We start from the raw sequence: 20,188 nt of genomic DNA, 5'->3' as shown, positions 1-20,188 counted from the left end.
GAACTTGAAGAATCAGTCAAGATATGTTTGTTTTCAAATTCTTCGTTCATTCAGTGTTTCAGCTGTTTTTGGAAAAAGTTATTTTCATCATTTATTATTACGCGTCACTGCTTATCATTACCCAGCGTATTATTATTATTATTTATTAAGAAACGACGAATAAATAAAACACTTTTAATCTCCAGTTCATCTCTTTTTGTATGTTAATTTACTTTGACATTGTATATTTCTTGCTTACTGCTTAATATATTGCTGTACTTCAAGAACGTTAATGCTGCGCGATCTGTGAATGCAAGCCAATTAAGTTCAACATGATTGAAGCGGTTGGCTTGAATTGATAGCGCAACAGCCCTCTGTCCCAGAGTATGAATTGGTAGACTGGGTGGTGGAACATTTGTTTTGAAAAATAGTAGTAATTTTATTAAAATCGATGAAATGTTTTAATTTGAATGTTTATTATAAAGAAATGTAACGAACGAACGTTTGTCCATTTGTAAAGTTTGAAATTTTTAGCAGGTGCCTGTATCATTTATAAGCTTATCCGTTTATTTGCATAACATTTCTAATAATAGTTCATTATTTAAATTCAAAACAAACAACGATGCAATTATTTTGGAATACTTAGCTAACAGTGTGAACTCTGAATTGATGAACATACCGTATTACTATTTTACCTGAAAAGCAATAACGATTGTTTTACTGTACTTGAATAATAAATAATTTGCCAACGCTTGCTAATTTATACCACCTTTCAAAGTTGTTATTTACATTTTTATTATTATAATTTTATAATTAGATTTTGCATCTAATTTGACAATTTACTTCTGGTAATTGTTTTTATACATATTTGGAAACATTCAATTTCTGTTTTCTAAGGTAATGCATGTCATTTTGAAAACAGCTTTTTGTGTAACATTTTCTGTTTAAGCTTTATGTTTTCTGATGTGAAATATAGTCATTGTTAAGCGAAGACAGTAAATCGATACAGCTATAGTGAAATTTGGAAGTGCTGAATTTTTTGTCGTCAAGAATGGCATCGGCAGAAATTATCCGGCGTTTGCCTGTAGATGTTGTCGCTGAGGGAATAACGGAACGAAAATTGGCTGCACTCCATCAAGTGGACACGTTGAATTTGATGCTTTACACCATTTTAATGATAATGACCGTCCTAACCATTTGGATTTTTAAGCATCGCCGATTACGGTTCGTTCACGAAACGGGCTTAACATTAATATACGGCAAGTTGTTTATTTGCTTTCGCTTCAACATCAAATTAGAATTGTGATATTGTTTAATAGTGGAAAGGGTATCTTCACATTTGTTTAGTTATAGAATTTTATTAACGTCATACGTAAATGTTTTGCTTTATTTATAAATATTGTCATTATGTACAGCATGTATACAGTTGTATTAGTGTATTTTATAATTTTTTAATAAGCGTGTGTTATTTGATGAATTTATGATTATACTTATTAGGCACGGAAAATATTTCTCAGTTTGAAAACATATTTGCTTACTGATGAATGTCTTGATTTTGAATAGATGAATTTTTATTGTTTATTTAATGGTTGGAGTGTATTTTTATTGATGATTCATTTTAATATCTAGTTTTGTAACAAGTTATTTTTATTATGAGGCCAGTATTGTTTCTTACTGTATTTATTTATTTATTAGTATGGTTTTTTATGAAGGGTGCATTTTCTTTTTTAGGTTTGATTGTTGGTCTAATAATTAAATTATGTACTAATGGAAACTCTAGCGGAGCCATCACTGCTGATGTGCAACTTTGGAACACCACAGCAGATGTTGATTTGCCTCCAGATTTTCTTCGATTAAGTGTGCCGTATTATGATGGAATATCCAAGGAAAATCAGTCAATTTTGTTAAGATACAAGTTTGATAGCAACGTTAACGTTTTCAAAGAAGGTTTGCTAGAAGAAAAGGTATTTGCAACTTATTATTGCTTTTTAAGTTTTACTGAATGCGTATTCAACTTATTTAGGCAACTTTTGACTCAGAAATATTTTTTAATATTTTACTTCCTCCGATTATTTTTAATGCTGGATACAGTTTGAAAAAAGGTCACTTTTTTCGAAACATTGGTTCTATATTGATGTATGCTGTATGTGGAACTTCTCTTTCTGTTGTAGTGGTTGGGTATGTGATTATTATTTTTTAAATAAACAAATTTATTTTTTTTACGTTAAATACTGCTTGTGAATGTAATTATTTTTATTAATGAGTAAAATTTATTCTAGGCTTGTCATGTATGGTTTTACATCCTTCGTTCGTCTACCGTTTAGCTTGAGCGAGACATTTCTTTTTGGGGCAGTAATTTCTGCCACTGATCCAAGTATTTTTTTATTCACTTCAATTTCCGAATAGCATTGTGTTTTTGTAATAATCTGAAAGAATATAGTGCATTTTAAGATGTTTTATAAATATTTGTTTTTATAGTCACGGTATTAGCTATATTTAACGATTTGAAAGTGGACAGTGATTTATTCGCATTGGTGTTTGGTGAAAGTGCGCTCAATGATGCTGTTGCTATTGTACTTTCCCAGTAATTTTTTTATATATTAATATTAATTAATTAATTAATTTTATTTTGAATAATTTCAATCCAGTATTTGTTTTACTTTAGAACTATTGAACGTCATTCACCTTCTCCTGGTAGCGAAGCATTGCTTTTTGATGGTCGAGCTTTGTTAAATAGTTTTGGTCATTTTTTTGGTGTATTCTTTGGTTCGATGGGCATTGGCTCACTTGTCGGTTGCTTGGCTTCTTTGTTTATGAAATTTACAAAAATATCACAATATCCTTTGCTTGAAGCGACGTTATTTATTTTGATGAGCTATTTATCATTTCTTATTTCTGAAGCGGCGCACATGACGGGTAAAACATTGGGCTAAATTTAATTAATTAGGTAAATTTTTAAAATACTTTTATATAGGTATCGTGTCGGTGCTTTTTTGTGGTATATGCCAAGCACATTATACGTTCAATAATTTGTCGTCAGATTCAAAAATGCGAACTAAACAAGTACTGCTTTTACGTTGTTTAAATTTTGTAAAACAGTATGAGCTAAAACGAAGTTTTTTCTAGTTTTTTGAAGTGCTGACGTTTCTGTCGGAAAATTTTATTTTCACATACATTGGTGTATCATTGTTTACTTCTCAAGCGCATCTCTTTAACATATGGTTTATTTTGGGAGCATTTGTAAGTTTATTTTTGGCAATCATTTTTGCCAACACATCGCCAGTTTTTTTGCTAGATTGCAATTTTTATTGGTCGTTTGATTATGATTTATCCACTGACGGCTATCTTGAATGTGGGACGTCGCCCGCCGATTCCAATGAAACACCAGCACATGTTATTCTTTGCAGGTAGTTTGTTATTTTATATTATATATTGATATTGCCGTATTGATTAAAATTTTCCTTTGATTAGGTTTGCGCGGAGCTATGGCTTTCGCTCTTGCAATACGGAACACATCTTCTCCACAGATGCGTATTATTTATTCAACTACATCATTGATTGTGATATTTACAGTGTTATTTAATGGTGGTTTGACGGTTCAAATTATTGAATGGTTGAAAATCAAGTAACTGTTAACTGTTTTGTTTTGCTCCAATGATTTTATTTTTAACTTGTTAATGTTATTTAGATGCTGTGACCAAAGTTCAGCTGCACTGGATCAGGTTGGCTTGCAGTTATAGGTTATTTTAATTGTATATTTGTTTTTGTTTAGGGTATGTTGTCTCCTCATTCTCATAATCGGTGGGATAAATCTTTGTTACCTCAAAAATGGTACGATTTTGATAATAAGTGAGTAATTGTTGTACAATATGTGCAATTTTAGTTTTGTAATAAAATAATATTTTTTTTGTTTAGATTTTTGAAACCGTTACTTACTCATGCCAAGCCGTCTTTGGTTGAGACAATGCCGCAGTGGTGTTTGCCGATAGCGAAACTATTCACTACAGATTTACAACATCAGCAGGTATGTATGCGATGTGATAAACAAGAAAAAAGAGATTAATATGCAATTTTCAAATTTTAGCAAGATTACAACCAGCTGAATGGAAGTCAAGAGTATGATTTATTTCATTCTTCGTCGACCGTCGACATATTTGCTTGATGCAGTTGATTCGTGTTGCTTTCTTGCTTTACATTTTCCGATTGTGGTTTTTTATAACTTTTCTGATTCCGTATTCTACTAGTAGAAATGGTAGGCTGTAAAAGTATGCTTCTTGATGCAGATAAAAAAATATGCTTCTCTCTGTTGTTGTTGTCGTCAGTCTTTTGTGTTTAGAACGAAATTAAAAACTTCACACGTTTTTTATCTAAATGTATGTTATTTTTGAAACTGTACAAAATTTCAGTGCATTAAATGCATTTTGTTTCGAAATTGTCAATTATTTCTAAATTGATATTTTCAGATGCATTGCATTGAGCCTGGTTTGTATATTGGAGCGGTTAACGAAGCGGTCGATATACGTCGTTTACGAGATTATTTCATCAGTCGAGTTCTTACAGTCGACATGTTTCCACCGGAAATCCGTTATCAATCTATAACATATTTATTTGTAATAGCGAAAGATCTTCCGGAATGGAATTTGATGGATGATTTTGATCGTTGCATTGAATTCATCGAATCGGCCATTCGATCAAAGGAAAACATTTTGGTCCATTGGTATGCAGTTTTTTCAATTTTTATTTTTTATCTGATAAATTATTTATTTATTTTTTTTCAGCCAAGAAGGCATATCTCGCAGTGCTACTGTTGTGGCAGCATATTTGATGAAGAAGTACAGCATTGATGAAAATGAAGCTCTGCTTCGTATTCAAGCGGTTCGAAGTATAGTCTAGTGAGTGTTTTTTTTTCTATTCTTTTTCATTTATTTTATTAATTGTTTTTATACATTTTTTGTTATTTAGTCCCAATATGGGTTTCATGAAGCAGTTGAACCTTTTTTTCAAATTCGGTTGGCAAGTGGATCGCAATCGACCGGAGTACAAATTGCTAGCATTGGGAAAATGGAGAAAACTCCATGAGGGCGGTAATATAACTGACTCTATTCAAAATACTTTTTACAGTACTTGACAAAGTTATAGAATGCGTGTTTCTTTCGTTTCTCAATAATTTTGAATATTTAAAGGAGAATTAAAGCATTTTTTAAGGTTTGACAAAATCGACGATTTCTGAAATAATTTCACCAGATCCAGATGAATTTTCACCGGCAAATTCAACAAACTGCCCGAAAACGTTGTACACATGCCGTAAATGCCGTCGTTGTCTTTACACTCAGCAGTCATTATTGGAACATGATAAGAAAAAGCCAGATGACGATTGTGCAGATATTGATTTCATTTTGCCTGTGAAGTGGATGGCAGAAAGTATTTTACAGTATGAAGGCAAAGTAAATAATTGAATAAACATATATACATCAGTTAGTCTGGTTTTTTAATGGAAATTTTTGGTTACAAATTAAATTTTGTACTTCATTTTCAGATCAACTGTCCGAAATGTGGAAGCAAGTTGGGTTCATTCATCTGGAGTGGGAGTCGATGCGGTTGTGCAGCATGGATATCTCCAGCTTTTATGATTCATCGATGCAAAGTAGACAAATGGATGAAATATTAGGGGGAAATTTTGAGAATAGGGCAGTCAGAAGAAGCAGAGCAATAATGTTTCGATATATTTATACAGTTCTAAAAGCTTCTTGTTGTTGGTTTGTTTTCTTTTTCATTTGTGAGAAAAATCGACACTGCATTGAAGTTGTTCGTGTTTTAAATATTTATACAATTATAATAACAATAATTTAGAATGATACTCGAAATTTTGATGAATAGTAGTAAATATTATTATGCTATTATTTGATGAGGTTATTATATTTTACATTTTCACTGATGATAATCATTAATTTTAATTTCACGTAGTCGTTAAATCGGGAAAAATTTGTGAAATTAATTGAGGTTAATGCAATTTTTAATTTATGTGCATTCATACGGAATCATTTATGACGTTTTATAACTAAGTTATTGCAAAGTACAAATTTCATGCTCACAAAAGCTTATTTTATAAAAAGAAATCTGTTTAACAGTCGTTTAGAGTTTATATTTAATATCAAATTTTATTTAATTGACTAAATAGAATTAAATATTAAAAAATTGTTTTTCTTGATCAGTTAAAAAAATTTACTTTACTTGCCATAATTTGCACCTGTGCATCTTTTACTTTCTGTATTTGCGTGCGGGTAATGTTTTGCAGTGAAAAGTTCACGAAGCGTTGTAACAGTGATGGATTTTTTTATTTTTCTTATCACTGTATTGATTGTTACTGTTTCGGGCATTTTGTCTTTGTGGCGAAGAGGTGTCCGTATGTTCGGGCGGTCGGCACCTTCATTTAGCATCACTAATGCAGATTTTACAAAGTTCCAGCGCGTTTATGCATTCGGGCACCTGATTGTCCTCTTTGCTGACAGTCTTCAAGCACCTTATATATATTATTTATTTGCAACGTACGGGTACAAAGAATCAGATATTGCATTGTTGTACGCGGTTGGTTTGTTCACAAATTTAATCTGCGGACTGTTTATCAATTACATTTTGCAAAAGTTTGAACGTCGCGTTGTGTGTTGTGTCTGTTGTGTGCTGACGAGTGGATCATGCTTTTTGAAAGCAAGTTCTAATTATTACGTTCTGATGTGGAGTCGAATTTTTGATGGTGTTGCTGCTACTATGCTTTTGGCACCGTTTCAAGAATGGTATTTACATGAACATTTGAATCGATATGATTTTCCTAAAGAATGGGTGGCCATCACATTTCGTTATGTGTTCGTCCGCAGTATCATTTTTTCCATAATTGCCGGTAAGCAGACCTTGATTTTATAATTCATAAAGTCTGTTATGTTATGTTATGTTAGTCTAGTTGAATATTGTGTTTTCATTTTTATTTCACATGCATACTTGAACATAAGTAGATATGAATGTTCAAAATTTTTGTATTCATATTTGATTTGGTAACAGAATATATTTGTGGCTATTTATTTATTTTAATTTTTTGCTTTCTTAGCAGAGCAGTTTGCGATGAATATATTGTAGTGAAAATAAACCTTTCAAATGATAATAAATTGCAATTTTGAAAAATTCTCGGGGTAACAACTTTATTTTCAGTAGACAAGTTGATTTAATACATGATTATTGTCAAAACAGTTTTAAAGTTCCACTCATCATACGTTGATTTGCATATTCATTATTATTTAAATTAATGGTATTTTTTACAATTATTTAAATGCATATGTTCATTAAAAGGGTTAATGAGGAAGGGATTGTAACTGTAAGAAAATGATTGTCAAGTAAACATTTGCAGTGCAGCCTAATTACTTTCGGTGCGTATTTGAGTAGACGTTCTACTTGTTAAAGTATGTTAAAAATTTTGAACATCTCAGTGATTAATAATTTTCAATTTGTTTCTAGGCTATGTTGCGCAGTTTACGGAAAAAGTTTTCGAAACGACCGTATTTCCGTTTCTTCTATGCGTACCGATATTGAGCGTGGCTATAATATGGATATTTTGCAAATGGGCACCAAATCGTCAAGAGATGCGTAGCGGAAATCATCTTTGGAATGATTTGATACGCGCGAAGAGAATTTTATTACGACGGCCAAACGCTTTAATCGTTTGCATTATACAGTCGCTGTACGAAGGTTCATTTTATCTTTTTATATTCATGTGGACGCCAATATTTATTCAGTTGAATCCAGACGCAAATTATAGTCCCAGTTTTGGTAACATTTATGCTTGTTTCATGGCTTCAACTTTGTTGGGAACAATTTTTTACCGTCGGTTGAGCACTCATTTGTCGATATCTAATTTATTATCCATTGCTACTGCGTGCAGCCTTGCCGGGATGGGTTTTTCTGTATTGGTTGGTTATCCAGGTCAAACTAGCGGTGTCAAATACAAAATTTTACTTCTTACGCTTTGCTTATATCAGACAGGAGTAGGTTTGTATTTTCCGGTCATGCAACGACAACAGAAAGATGTACTGCCAGCAGAAGCTAGGCCAGTGTTGTTAGCTCTGTTTCGAGTTCCGTTAAATATTATCGCCATTGGAGCGCTGCTCTTTTTGCACAGTCATGATTATTACGGAAATTGGCTACTGTTAGTTCTTTGTACGGCGCTGTTGGCCGTCTGCTTGCTGACCACGTTTCTTTTGACATCGTTGTCCAAGCATTCAGATGTGGATTATTTTGTGCTGCAACTGAAAAGCGACGACGAACCGCCATTACTTTCCGAATAATTTTCTGTTCGTCATTGTCGTCGTATTTATTAATGTTGAATAATTTATGTAAGCATTTTGAATTCTTGCACCATCAGTTATGCAGTCAACCAAACGATGGAAACTTCTTTTGCCGAAGTTGCGTCTTCTGATTGAGAGAAATGAACAAGATAAATACAGTGAAAAATACTTCCACATTGTTGTTGATAATATTATTATTTGTGCATTATGTACTTTTTGCATTTATTGTTGAAAACGTTTGAAATTGTTCATTTTTATTTTTAAATGTTACTTTCCAATTTCATCGAATTTTCGTTTTATAAAAATGCAATACATACGCATATGCTGCTGTTTATATTTTACTCAACAATATATATATATATATATAAGTCAACGAAAATTGAAAGAAAAAAAACATTAACAAGAAAATTAACATTTAAAGATACTGCACAACACCTTTGCACCTTTTGCAACAACGGATCAAAGCATCGGATGTGCTCAATGTCGAAAAGCACATTTCACCTTGTCTTTCCGCAATAGAGGCTAAAGCGTCTAGACAATCAGAGTTCTCGTCGCCGACTGTGGCTTTAATATCGCATGAAAGAATCTACATAGTAAGGTAAGGAATAAAACTTACAATGCTGAGAAATTCCATTTGTGCAATAACAAGGAAAAAAATTAAAATTTTTGCAATTTACCTCTTTAGCTTGTTGTTCATGCTCTGTTTCAATGTATAAATATGATGTATCATTGTTTCGAATGATAGGTCGATCAATTAAACGAGTGTGCAAAGCATCTGCCAGAGTGCGACAGTCGCTTAGAAGGTCATCCATTGTCAAAGATTTTGTATTACGAACCAAACTCCACTCGGGATTTTTCTTCGCATTTAAATCTTGCAATATGCTGAACAAATGAGTATTTATTTCTTGATTTATCTATTTTATAAATGATCAATAATTCTATGAAAACTAGCATACGAAAACGTTTCAAGTAGTACAGAAGAATGACAAGTACGATCTTGCATCAGTTGTCCAATTATTCGGTACTGTTGTTGGCATTTTTTCAACAAAGATTGCTTCACATTCGTTAACTTATCGACGATGACACTAAATTTGAAAATGTACGTATCAAGATGCTGGGAAGAATACTTCTTTTTTTACCAACTTGACAAAAATTTCGATCTCCATACATCCCTCTGAGCAGCTAACTTTTCCTGTATTTCGCGCTCTTTTTTCAGCTGATCGAAGTACTGGGATACATTTTCAACAAGTCGCACTTTCTCTTCCATTAACAAGCCTACTTTTGTATGGAATTCATTCCCAACAGAAGCAACCAGTAAATTCTTCAGCTCATCATTAACCTGTTAAATTACACTACTGTATATACATACTTTTGAACGAAATTTTCACTTCTAACATTAAATAATTTAAATTTTATTCTTTTGAGAAAAATGATCGATACCTTTGTTTGATATTGGAGTTGTTTTTCACATAATTCATACTTGTGAAGCAATTTTTTGTACTCTTCTTCCAAATTTTTAAAATCGTCGTGCAAGTTGGAAATATTTTCACTGCTGTTATTTTCGTTTAACTTCAAATCACTTAACGAGGAACTGTTGTCGAATTTTTCAGGTGAATCTATCTTCTCCTCTGAACAAATAGCTTGTATATCAGATTTATTATTATTCAACGATGATGAAAGGATAACGTTCGAATTTTTCGCACAGTCACTTTTGCCAATTTTCCATCTACTGCTGCTCCGGTGTATCACAGCGTCAACCAGGTAAGGTACTCTTGAATTGTACGTCTCAACATCAGGAGGGGCATTATATACTTGGTATAGTGCATTTTCTTTCTTCATCATTTCACAGCTACACTCGCATGGAAATAGAACAATTACAAAATTGTCCCTTTCTTACAATCATTTAAATATGCGACATTTTTCTTGAACACATTTTTATGCTATTTTTGTGATATCAAAATTTCACTCATTGCCTGAAGAATATTTCAACAGATTCTGCAGTATATTCTGGCAAAATACAATATTAAAGCAAATTAAGGATTTGTGAATTACTTAGGAAAACAGCAAATTAATTCACATAAAATAATTAAAATTAAATTTAAAAAATAAACAAACTGTTTGAATGTTGCGCAAATTAATTATATTTGCAGGAAAAAATAAATAATTCGACACAATCATCTACCTATTTTATTTTAACATCTTACAGTATACAAAAGATGTACTGTACTATGGTATGCTCAAAGTCGTGTAGGAATTAATTGTTGTCAGATTGGAATAAGTTTAGTGTTAGACAAATTAATTTTGGATAAAAGTCAATTTTTAACAGCTACGAGTGAAACACTACTATTTGATGAACATTGAATTCATTAAAATGCTTAATTTCTTCAACAGTTTAAGCAATTTTGATTGATGCTCACAGCTTTTCGTTACTCTGTATTGAAGTTGTGTTGGTTTTAATTTAACGCCAACTATCTATTGTCATCTTTTTGTTAGAAGAAAAATTCATTTCACTGATATTTTTTACTTTTCAAAAATCTACATTTGAAAAACAAGGAATATTTATTTCTGAAAGTAGTGGAGGCATTGATAGTTCTTCGATGGAAATTTTGTTTCCTTTACGCTTTACACCATAGCGTGAAAAATTGTTAAAGCGTTGACTTACAGCATTAATGCTGTACAGCTTTTTGACTGTCAGAATGGCCGCATATTGAGAAAAATAAGGATTGTTATCAAATGTTGAAGGTTCATCCAATGAAAGAACTACATCTGCGAAATAATGCACATTTTCTTCAGGAGAATTTTGAGAAATTGGACAAAACATGAAACATACGGCGTAACTTCGTCTGACAATGGCACGCAAGCGTATCATGTATGCATCTATTTGATCCGGATCACACCATATCAGCGAATTGGCGTTTTCGATCAAAATGCGCAATACTTTACTATTCGAATTGTTCGGAACGTGAATTGAGCTACTGCATATGCTTTTCAGATCATCCAGAAGCATTGAAATATTATCACCATCAAAACTAGTGTCCAGTTTGAAGCATCGCTTAAAACCTACTTCTGCAACTTCTACTTTCCCACACATACGGCATATGTCGTCAGTCTTTTCAAACATACCTGCATGATATGTAGCCTGACTGTTCAAACTGTTCTGCTTGAAAAGTGTTCTTTTTATTTCTTTCACTACAGCACCGTCGACCAAATTGTGCTCGATTACAGCGATAGATCCAACTGGCAAGCCGCCATGTAAAACATCGTCCAGACTCACAATGCCAGTCGGCACACAATGGTGGTTATTATCTGATGTTAATGCTAATTCGGACATACACGAAACAATCAGGTGAGGAAATTATGAATATTTGATGAAAGTTGTTAATTTTATTTTTTACAAAACACGAAGTACAGTAAAATATTTTCAAGTTTAACTATGTTCGCTTCAGTTCTTTTTTGCTAAAATATGATTTCATTTGTTCAGTTTGAATTTTTAATGAAAAAAATTATTTTTTCCAATTAAATAAGTTTTTGATAGTGGTTCAGGAAGGCAAGTTAATAGAACAGAAATAAAGTTTGAGTTGAAGTTGTTTTTTACAGTTATTGATAATGATAACTGTTTATTTGTTTTATAATTTGGAAAACTATTTCATGTTGAAAAATAGAATAAATTTAATCTGCTTTTTAATAATATTTCAGAGAATTGTTGCATTTTTCTTCATAGTAAAAACATTCGAAAAATACGTTTAATCAGTGATGCCGACGTACGTTAGCATGCTTATCTTATCACAGTTAATGATGGGTGAGTTTGGAAAACGCTGATTAGTGCAATCAGTGTTTGCTCTTTCGTTGGGAACTTCCCTTGTGGCTTCTTCCTGGATTGAACGGTGTTTTATTACTGATTTCGCTGTATTCTGTCACTTGTTGTTCAACGAACGGTTATATATGAAGGTTTTTGAAAATTGAAATTTAAATTTTCACTTTTGGTGGTTATGGTGGACAATTATTCGTTTGAACAAGAAAAAGTACCAATTTATCGACAGAGTGCAGCAGCGTTGAAGTTCAGGTAGGTTTTGAAAAATGAAGCAAAAGAATAATGAGAACGAATTGTTACTCTCTCTCTCTCTCTCTCTCTCTCTCTCTTTTCTTTACAATTTTAACAATTTAGCAGACCTTGTGAAAAGATGATCGAAATGAAAAATAGCGATTGTAAGCACAGCTACTTTCCGGATTATCAGTCCTCTTCGTCGCACATTTGTTCCTGTTATCAAAATCCAGCACCGACGGTAGTGTTGAACCACCACCACAACAACAGCAACAACAACAACAACAACAACAACAACAATGGAAGCAAATGTCTCTCATCGGATTCTGAATCAAAATCCACAGAAGAAAATGACAGCGACGTTAGCAATCATTGTCACAATGGAAGCAGAAAAATTTATTCCACCAACAGCAGAGATAAGCGAGTGTTGCTCATCTCCATTTTTCTTTGTTTTTTCTTCATGGCAGCGGAAATTATTGGTAACATGGAAACAGAGCACAATAATCGATTGAACGAATGATTGAGAATAATTTTAATTAAAGGCGGTTATTTTGCTGGCAGTTTGGCGATCATGACCGACGCGGCTCATCTGCTTACCGATTTGGCAAGCTTTCTGATTTCATTGTTCTCAATGTACGTCGCCTCGAGGCCAGCAACCAGACGGATGAGCTTCGGCTGGCACAGAGCCGGTACCTTTTTGAAACTGTGCTAATGTCCTTCATCATTATATATAGTTTTCATTAAAGAAGTTTTGGGTGCATTGGTTTCAGTAATTCTGATTTGGGTAATCACCGGAATTTTGGTTTACATTGCCATTGAACGCCTGATTTACAGAACCTTCGACATTGACGCCAAAGTGATGATGATCACTGCAGCTGTTGGTGTTCTTGTCAATTTAATGCAAGTTGAATAATATTTAATAATCGGTTTTTTGTCAATTGATAAGAAGGGATTTTTTTTTGGTTTTTTGTAATAATCATATTATCATTATCACTATTATTGCTGTTGTAGAATGGCTTCAGTTTTGCATTGTTTGGGTGGTCACGGACATTCGCACAATTCGGCATCATCGGCGAATCATTTGAAATCGAACATTAAAGAGTCAAAAAATATTAACGTCCGAGCGGCATTCATACATGTTTTGGGTGATTTTTGCCAAAGTGTTGGAGTGCTGGCAGCGGCTTTTGTAATTTATTATAAAGTAAGTAAAAAGAACTTTTTAAATACGCATAAGCATGTATATATATATATATATATGTGCATTTAATTAAAATGTAAAAGCACTTTTTTCTAATTGTATTATTTTTGAATTTTCATAAGTTGTTTAATCATTTATTTGTATTACTTTACTGAAATGAGAATGATTCTCACCTGAAATATGCTCAAGAATATTTGTTACCCAAATTAATTGAGAAAAGTTGATTATTCTCAATGATAATGAAAGAATATTTTTTGTTATTTTAGCCTGACTTAACAATTGTCGACCCAATATGCACATTTATCTTTTCGGTATTGGTCCTAATAACAACTGTAAACATTGTGAAAGATGTTCTCAATGTGCTGATGGAAGGTAAGAAAGTTTTCTTTGTCATTGATGAAATTAATGAACACATTGCAATTGATGAAAACATCATAAACGGAAGTGAAGAACGTTGAGCTTCGATTTTACGTTGAAAGTTATTTCATTTGCATACTGATTGATTTACTGAATAAATAAGATGATAAGAAAATTGATTTTCAGGTTGTTGGGCAAAATCAATAAAAAGGAGAAAAAACAATTTAACATGTTGACAGTTCCAACTATGTTGACAATTGCATTGAGCAAATTTCAAATATTTACCCTGCTGAAGGGAAAAATTATTATTTGATAAAATTGTTGTTTTGATAAAGCTTCAGTCATAAACGACTGTGATTCATTTAATCATGAAGTGATTAAGCATCATCAGAGCATATTTGTTCAAATTTTTTTGAATTCAGTAGTATTATTTTATTTTACTTGTAGGTTCGCCACGCAGCATAAGTTTCAACGAGGTATTTAGCACGTTGAGATCAATTGAAGGTGTTGAAAAAGTTCACGATTTGCACATTTGGTCGCTAACTATGGATAAAATAGCCCTGTCTGTTCACTTGGCCGTCAACAACGATTGCAATGCACAAGAACTTTTGAAAAATGCCACTTCTACACTTCGCCGGCGCTACAACGTCTACGAAAGTACGGTGCAGATTGAGCGATTCAGCAACGACATGGTTCAATGTTTGCGATGTGAGCCACCAAATCTGTGAATTCATCCGTAGTATCAAAAATTTACTTTTTTTATCTTACTTTTTAAAATATTATCACTTTTTGACCTTCTTCACATTTGCTGACAATTTGAAAAGAAAATTTGAAACTGTAATTTCACTTTTACGACTATAATTTCATTTCTTATTTCTATTCTGCTGACTTTGAAGAATAATTGAAGAATGCAATTTTCAATTTGCTTTCCATATTCACTGAACAATGATTTGTTAGAGAACGTGAATAACAATGATACACCATTATATGAAATTACTTGATTATACATACTTAAGACTGATTTAAAAATAATGTAATTTTTGTTATTTTATAAGTTTCATTATTTCTCCTTTTTCAAAATATAACTCTTCTCATTATTATTATTGCGAAATACGTTAAAAATATCGGCATCGGCAGCTAACATTGATAAAGCATGTGAATGTTTTGCTTGACAATTTTTCAATTTGTCATTTTCAAAATTAAATAGCGAATTTTTTTAAAGCTAACTTAGAGGTAGATAGCGGCAACAGCGTTTGTTGGCAGTTGCTGTAATTTTATTTCAGGATTTGCATATGTTAAAGTGAACACACATTTGCTGCATGATGGTGTATCTGTATCGACGTGTATCTACGCTTTTAGCTTTTTCTAGCAGATAGCATTTCAGCTGAATGACTTCTTTTCCTTATTCATCAAAAGCTCCATTGTCGGTCGTGAGCAATAATACTTTACTTATGGCTGATTTGTGTTTACATACAATAAACTTTGCTGCTTATTCAAATTCAGGTGAGAATGTTTTTTTACCTTTTATCTTTTATTTTTAATTACCGTAAAATCATTGGAAATTAAGTATTTGCACAATTTCAATTTCGGATGTAAGTTATTCAGCATTTTGTTGGTGTTCAGTAGCTATTGTAATGTATTTCAGATTAATTCATATATATAAGAATATTGCATTTCAAGTTTGACCATTTCATGTTCCATACCTTGTAATACATGTCATTTGTAATTTCATTTGTGAAAAAAATGGTGATTGATTATCAATCATTCCAATTAGAAAAATATTTCATTTAGTGGTAACAGTTGTTTTGCAGATGAAAAATAAGAGTTTTTGAATTAATAAATAATAAAATAACAGTGTTTAGGCAATACGACATGTGAAAAAGTTCATTTACTGTAGTTCAGCGATTTTCGATACAAATGCGGCTGCAGTGCTATAAACAGATGAATTTTAGCGGAGTGCCTAAATCATGTTGTCATTATTCTTGTTGTATAACATTGACCATGCCCTGTAATTTTTCATGTTATTCTTTAAATATTTAAATTGGTTTATGTGTTGTACTGAACTGGCAACTGAGAGTGCTTGAAATGTGATATTTAAAATAAAAACAAGAAAAAAAAGACCAAGTTCAGTGCAGAGCAGTACTGCAAAAATGTACATTCAAATAATGAGCACAATAATAATGATAATGATGATGATGCCGATGATGGTTAGATCGATGCAGTAAGTTGTTGCACAATAAGTTTCAAGAGAGGCCAACATTTCTTCATTTTTAAACAACACATTTCCAATCAAATACAGAGCACTGACCACAAAAGAAGAGAAATCTGGGGACCATAAAAGCCGCAGATTTCATCTGCGACGAAAAATAACTTACAGGACGCGTTATATCCGCAGGGCTGAGTGGTGTAGCACAATAATACATTTGTCGGTTACTAATGCCAATATATTGAAAGCGAGACGTTCCGGCGGCATAAGAGAAATGGTCACTGCTACCGGCGGCTACTCAGTACTATTTTCCATTGTGACGGAGGCCAGAATACCAATATATTCAGAATGAAGTTCTCTTTTCAAATGATTGGTGTTTGTGGTTGTGTTAGGCTTTGTTTCGTTGCTATTTGCTATTTGTGATAATAAGCATTTTCCCCTTCATCTGAAAGTTTTTTTGTTATCTCCAGATGGCATCGATGCGTGAAAGAAATCAACAAAATGGTAATTTTTGTCTGAGGAATGTCAAACAGAGTCTGAGACATAACATAATATATGTTTAATGTATTATTAAAATTACGATTGCTTTTATTATTTCAAATTGAAAGTTTCATTTGAAATTAGTGAAAAATGTTAAAGAAACAACTTTGAGTAGTCCTGCTGTCGAGTTAAATCGAATAATGGTACATTAGTTTCATTATCTGACACTTGAATCAGTTCTCATTGAAACTCATCTGTTTCCAATAACAATGTTCTTGGTTGCTTTTCTCACCGTAGCAGTAGATAACGTACTCTTCGTTTATTATTGCATTTTAGATTTGATTTAAATTTATGAGAAAAATTTAATTTTGTTTCTTCTTTGTATTATTTTTGAAAGTTGATGTACTTATGATGAGAAATTCGCATTCAATTGAAAAAGCTGCTTGTCATTTTTGAAATTTCAGTTATTTGTGACATATCCTGCATGTTAGGTTGAACATCTGATTTAATGGTTTGCATTTTTATAGACATGACGAATGAGGACACGGACAACTGGATGCAAAACTAAATACGAAAGGTATGTGCGGTTACACAACCTGTACATTTTGCCTACAGATACTTTGAATAGGTAACGTTATTCCTTAATTTAATTAAGTTAAGGACAGATCTGTATGGTTAAGATGTGAATTGATGCAGTGTTTGGTCATTGACGCATCAAAATCGTTATTTGCAATTGTTTTCATGGGTTGTAATATTTTGAAAATATTAAGTTTTATGTTTTTATCTAACGCTTAGTTCAAATTTACTCATTAAATTATTAAATGATCCATTAAATTTGTGTTTCATATTATTATATTTTAGTTTTGATAGTATTTAGAGATTTCACTTGTTGTTTTTGTCTGATGATTAATTCAATGTTAATTCAAAAACAAAATGACGCAAGATGCATTGTATAAGCTTGTTGTATTGTGAACAGATAACAGTCTGAAGTATGTAATACATAGACAAAATGTGGAAAACCAAAAGAGCATAAATAAAGGGCTAGATTAATCTGAGCAAAGTTGAAAACTCAATTCCTCCATTTACGTAGGAGAATAAATCCATTATGCCATACTAACGTGTGAAACTAATTTTCATCGAAAACTACGAAATAGGGTTAGCGGTTTTTCTGATGTCAAAATATTTTCATAGCCATTTTTACATTTTCGCGCAGACATATCTAAATAAGACTGTTGTGCAAAGTCTCATCGAAACCTACACCGTTCTATCGATACCAATGGCCTCTAAAGGTTGCACATTGCCCAACCTAATACATGGCAAAGTTGACACACTGAAACTATATTCAAACGGAACCGCGATGTCTGAGTTTTAGCAAACGATAACGTTTTGGCACATCTAAACACTGCTCGTGGAAAATTGCAACCACATGCAATATTTTGCGTTTTTCACTTTTTGTTTTTTGCGTTTTCTACATTTTTGGCTACTTCGATCAATTTGAAAGAATTTCTTTCCCAAAAGATTTTCTTATATATGGAAACAATAAACTACAGCAGTTGATTACACATATTACAATTTCACGCCACCTCATTTAATTCTATATCATTCTCAATTCTCGATAAAACGAAGGGAACAATATTGCATACACAAAACACCTACAATTCAAAAATTCCTGTACTACAAAAAAGAAACTCAGGTACAAATGCTATTAAAATCAGCAACATTTGCTCGTGGATATTAGTTGAAATTCCAACGTAAATACTAATTAAATGCAATTACAAGATGTATTAGAAAGCACTTAGGTTTCGGTTCCAACTACGACGTTCCCACTAAAACCGCTAAATCACTAATCTTTTTTGGCAATATATTGCTGAATACGCTTTCATGCAACGTGAAACCAGGTTCGTCGTGATTCTATAAATTTTTTTTGATGAAAAAAGTTGTTTTTTGAAGAAATTGAAATTTACGATTTTTCTAAAAAAGCAACGCTACAGCAATTGCTGTTTTTGCGATTTTCGAAAGTAGGCTTATTTCCAAAAGTTAGCTTTTTTTGTTATACTTCGCTAAAGTTTGATAAATTAGAGAGTTTTTGAAAATTCCAAAGCAAACTAACCGGTACTTGTTGAATAAATTGGCTCTAAAGTTTGCATGCGCCTATCTTAATACACATGAAAGAAGCGAAACTGATACTCTCTAGAAACGAAACCAAGATGCTTGAATTTTAGTAATGGAAGCATTTTCGTCACTTTAGTGAGGTATTCGTCGAAATTGCACACTTTTGTGCATTATTTCTTTGTTTTGGGCAAGTCGATTTTTCTTCATTTTCCGTCCATTTGGAATAAATTTTGAAAAGTTGTTTCGGGACAACTTGAAGTGTGCACAAAATCTTCTATTTATTATTTTCCTATGAGAGTATCTCATTTATTCTACCATTAGATTGGAATTTTTCCAGCTGTGACTGTCAGTACTTATTAATACCTGAGTGCCTATCGTATGATTTGGAATATGTTTGACGAAATGAAAAAACGATCATTTTATTGAATTTTATGCTGTTCACGATCTTAATTATTCATTGAGCATCTCAACGGTACCAACAATGTGGCTGTTTGATTCAGTTTTCGGTTAGTTCACCATAATGAAATGACGCGTATGCAAATAAGCTTGAAATATTGTATTTTGTCAAAGTTATCAATATCAATGGTTGAAAATAAAACAAATTAACAATTTAAGAAAAAGTAATGCGCACTCGCTTCACATTTATTCTAATTTTTTGACATAACTACTCATAAGCGCAGCAAAGCGATAGTCCTGCCTCTAGGGAATTACAATGTATTATTAAAATCTTTCTTCATTTTCAGAAACAGTATTGTACAATTATTAATTGAAAATACTCTCAATGTTACGCAATTGATTATTTAATAAGATACTTGGCAAAATTGCTTGATAGAAGCGGTGTCATTTATAGAAGGAAATAATGCAATACTACATGAAAAGTGAAATTCATTTTGTTCATTTTAATTAATTATCGTGTCTATATTGTCTGCAATCAATAAAATTGCGTAATTAAAATTTTTTCAATTTGAAGCTTTCTGTATTACAAAAATGAATTTCAGGTACAAATGCTATTAGGATCACGAACATTGCTTGGAGGAAATAAGTCGTACTTTTTGTATAAATATTTATAAAATGGAATTATATTCCATATTATTAAAAGCGCGGATTTTATTGCGCTTCTTGTTGCTCCCACTAAAATCGTATCAGCATGCAATATCTTTGGCAATATCTCGGCAAATACGCATTCATGAAACGTGAGACCAGGTTTGTAGTGATTTTCTAATTTTTTCTGATCGATTGAAATCATTTTCTCGACAACTTAAAATTTTCGACTTTTCAAAAAAGCAAGGCTATAGCCTTTGCTGTTTTTGCGATTTTCGAAAGTAGGCTTTTGACACAAATTTCCCTTTTTTTGTTATATATGGCTAAATCCTGATAAATTAATGGGTCCTGGAAAGTTTCACTGCACATAAACCCGTACGTGTCGAATAAATGGCCTCTAAAGTTTGCATGCGCCTATCTAAATACACAGAAAAGCAAAAAAA

At 32.3% G+C, this 20,188-nt stretch overlaps 5 protein-coding genes across 5 annotated transcripts; 2 read left to right on the top strand and 3 right to left on the bottom strand.

The window, feature by feature from the left end:
- Positions 1-1,030: 1,030 nt before the first annotated feature.
- Tsp_03266 (putative dual specificity phosphatase, catalytic domain protein) lies at positions 1,031-8,309 on the top strand. Its single transcript, XM_003379562.1, has 15 exons — positions 1,031-1,203; positions 1,760-1,943; positions 2,003-2,157; positions 2,259-2,353; positions 2,458-2,552; positions 3,106-3,219; positions 3,752-3,828; positions 3,895-4,003; positions 4,443-4,696; positions 4,758-4,871; positions 4,942-5,063; positions 5,185-5,423; positions 5,516-5,623; positions 6,445-6,874; positions 7,483-8,309. Exons 1-15 carry the CDS (start codon positions 1,031-1,033, stop codon positions 8,307-8,309), a joined length of 3,096 nt encoding a protein of 1,031 aa, XP_003379610.1.
- A 415-nt stretch (positions 8,310-8,724) lies between these two features.
- Tsp_03265 (golgin-45) lies at positions 8,725-10,151 on the bottom strand. Its single transcript, XM_003379561.1, has 4 exons — positions 9,750-10,151; positions 9,449-9,648; positions 8,987-9,191; positions 8,725-8,895 (listed from the first exon to the last, which is right to left on the bottom strand). The coding sequence occupies exons 1-4, from the start codon at positions 10,149-10,151 to the stop codon at positions 8,725-8,727; spliced, it is 978 nt and encodes a 325-aa protein (XP_003379609.1).
- A 717-nt stretch (positions 10,152-10,868) lies between these two features.
- Tsp_03264 (elongator complex protein 4) lies at positions 10,869-11,640 on the bottom strand. Its single transcript, XM_003379560.1, has 3 exons — positions 11,433-11,640; positions 10,972-11,375; positions 10,869-10,874 (listed from the first exon to the last, which is right to left on the bottom strand). Exons 1-3 carry the CDS (start codon positions 11,638-11,640, stop codon positions 10,869-10,871), a joined length of 618 nt encoding a protein of 205 aa, XP_003379608.1.
- Positions 11,641-12,298: 658 nt separating this feature from the next.
- On the top strand, positions 12,299-14,634 carry Tsp_03263 (zinc transporter 2). Its single transcript, XM_003379559.1, has 5 exons — positions 12,299-12,372; positions 12,894-13,040; positions 13,363-13,552; positions 13,816-13,921; positions 14,354-14,634. The coding sequence occupies exons 1-5, from the start codon at positions 12,299-12,301 to the stop codon at positions 14,632-14,634; spliced, it is 798 nt and encodes a 265-aa protein (XP_003379607.1).
- A 5,064-nt stretch (positions 14,635-19,698) lies between these two features.
- Positions 19,699-20,163, bottom strand: Tsp_03262 (hypothetical protein; the record flags this gene model as incomplete). The annotated part of the gene is made up of 2 exons (XM_003379558.1): positions 19,699-19,961; positions 20,119-20,163. Coding segments are annotated over 2 exons (308 nt in total), but the record flags the coding sequence as incomplete, so codon positions are not given.
- Between the last annotated feature and the right edge of the window lie 25 nt (positions 20,164-20,188).

Source organism: Trichinella spiralis (genome assembly GCF_000181795.1).
Source record: "Trichinella spiralis strain ISS 195 chromosome Unknown Scfld2, whole genome shotgun sequence".
Taxonomy (NCBI): domain Eukaryota; kingdom Metazoa; phylum Nematoda; class Enoplea; order Trichinellida; family Trichinellidae; genus Trichinella; species Trichinella spiralis.
The sequence above is the reverse complement of the archived record's forward strand: the minus strand, read 5'-3'. Positions and strand labels throughout refer to the sequence as shown.

Coding starts and splice junctions, on each gene's coding strand:
- Tsp_03266 (XM_003379562.1), top strand. CDS start 1,031: ATGGCATCGGCAGAAATTATCCGGCGTTTGCCTGTAGATGTTGTCGCT. Junction 2,158..2,258: donor CTTTCTGTTGTAGTGGTTGG/GTATGTGATTAT, acceptor AATTTATTCTAG/GCTTGTCATGTATGGTTTTA. Junction 3,220..3,751: donor GGTTTATTTTGGGAGCATTT/GTAAGTTTATTT, acceptor GTTTTTGTTTAG/GGTATGTTGTCTCCTCATTC.
- Tsp_03265 (XM_003379561.1), bottom strand. CDS start 10,151: ATGATGAAGAAAGAAAATGCACTATACCAAGTATATAATGCCCCTCCT. Junction 9,649..9,749: donor AACTCCAATATCAAACAAAG/GTATCGATCATT, acceptor GTAATTTAACAG/GTTAATGATGAGCTGAAGAA. Junction 9,192..9,448: donor TCGAAATTTTTGTCAAGTTG/GTAAAAAAAGAA, acceptor TCATTTGTTCAG/CATATTGCAAGATTTAAATG.
- Tsp_03264 (XM_003379560.1), bottom strand. CDS start 11,640: ATGTCCGAATTAGCATTAACATCAGATAATAACCACCATTGTGTGCCG. Junction 11,376..11,432: donor TCAGGCTACATATCATGCAG/GTATGTTTGAAA, acceptor TAGAAGTTGCAG/AAGTAGGTTTTAAGCGATGC.
- Tsp_03263 (XM_003379559.1), top strand. CDS start 12,299: ATGGTGGACAATTATTCGTTTGAACAAGAAAAAGTACCAATTTATCGA. Junction 12,373..12,893: donor GCAGCAGCGTTGAAGTTCAG/GTAGGTTTTGAA, acceptor TTTTAATTAAAG/GCGGTTATTTTGCTGGCAGT. Junction 13,041..13,362: donor CTTCGGCTGGCACAGAGCCG/GTACCTTTTTGA, acceptor TTGCTGTTGTAG/AATGGCTTCAGTTTTGCATT.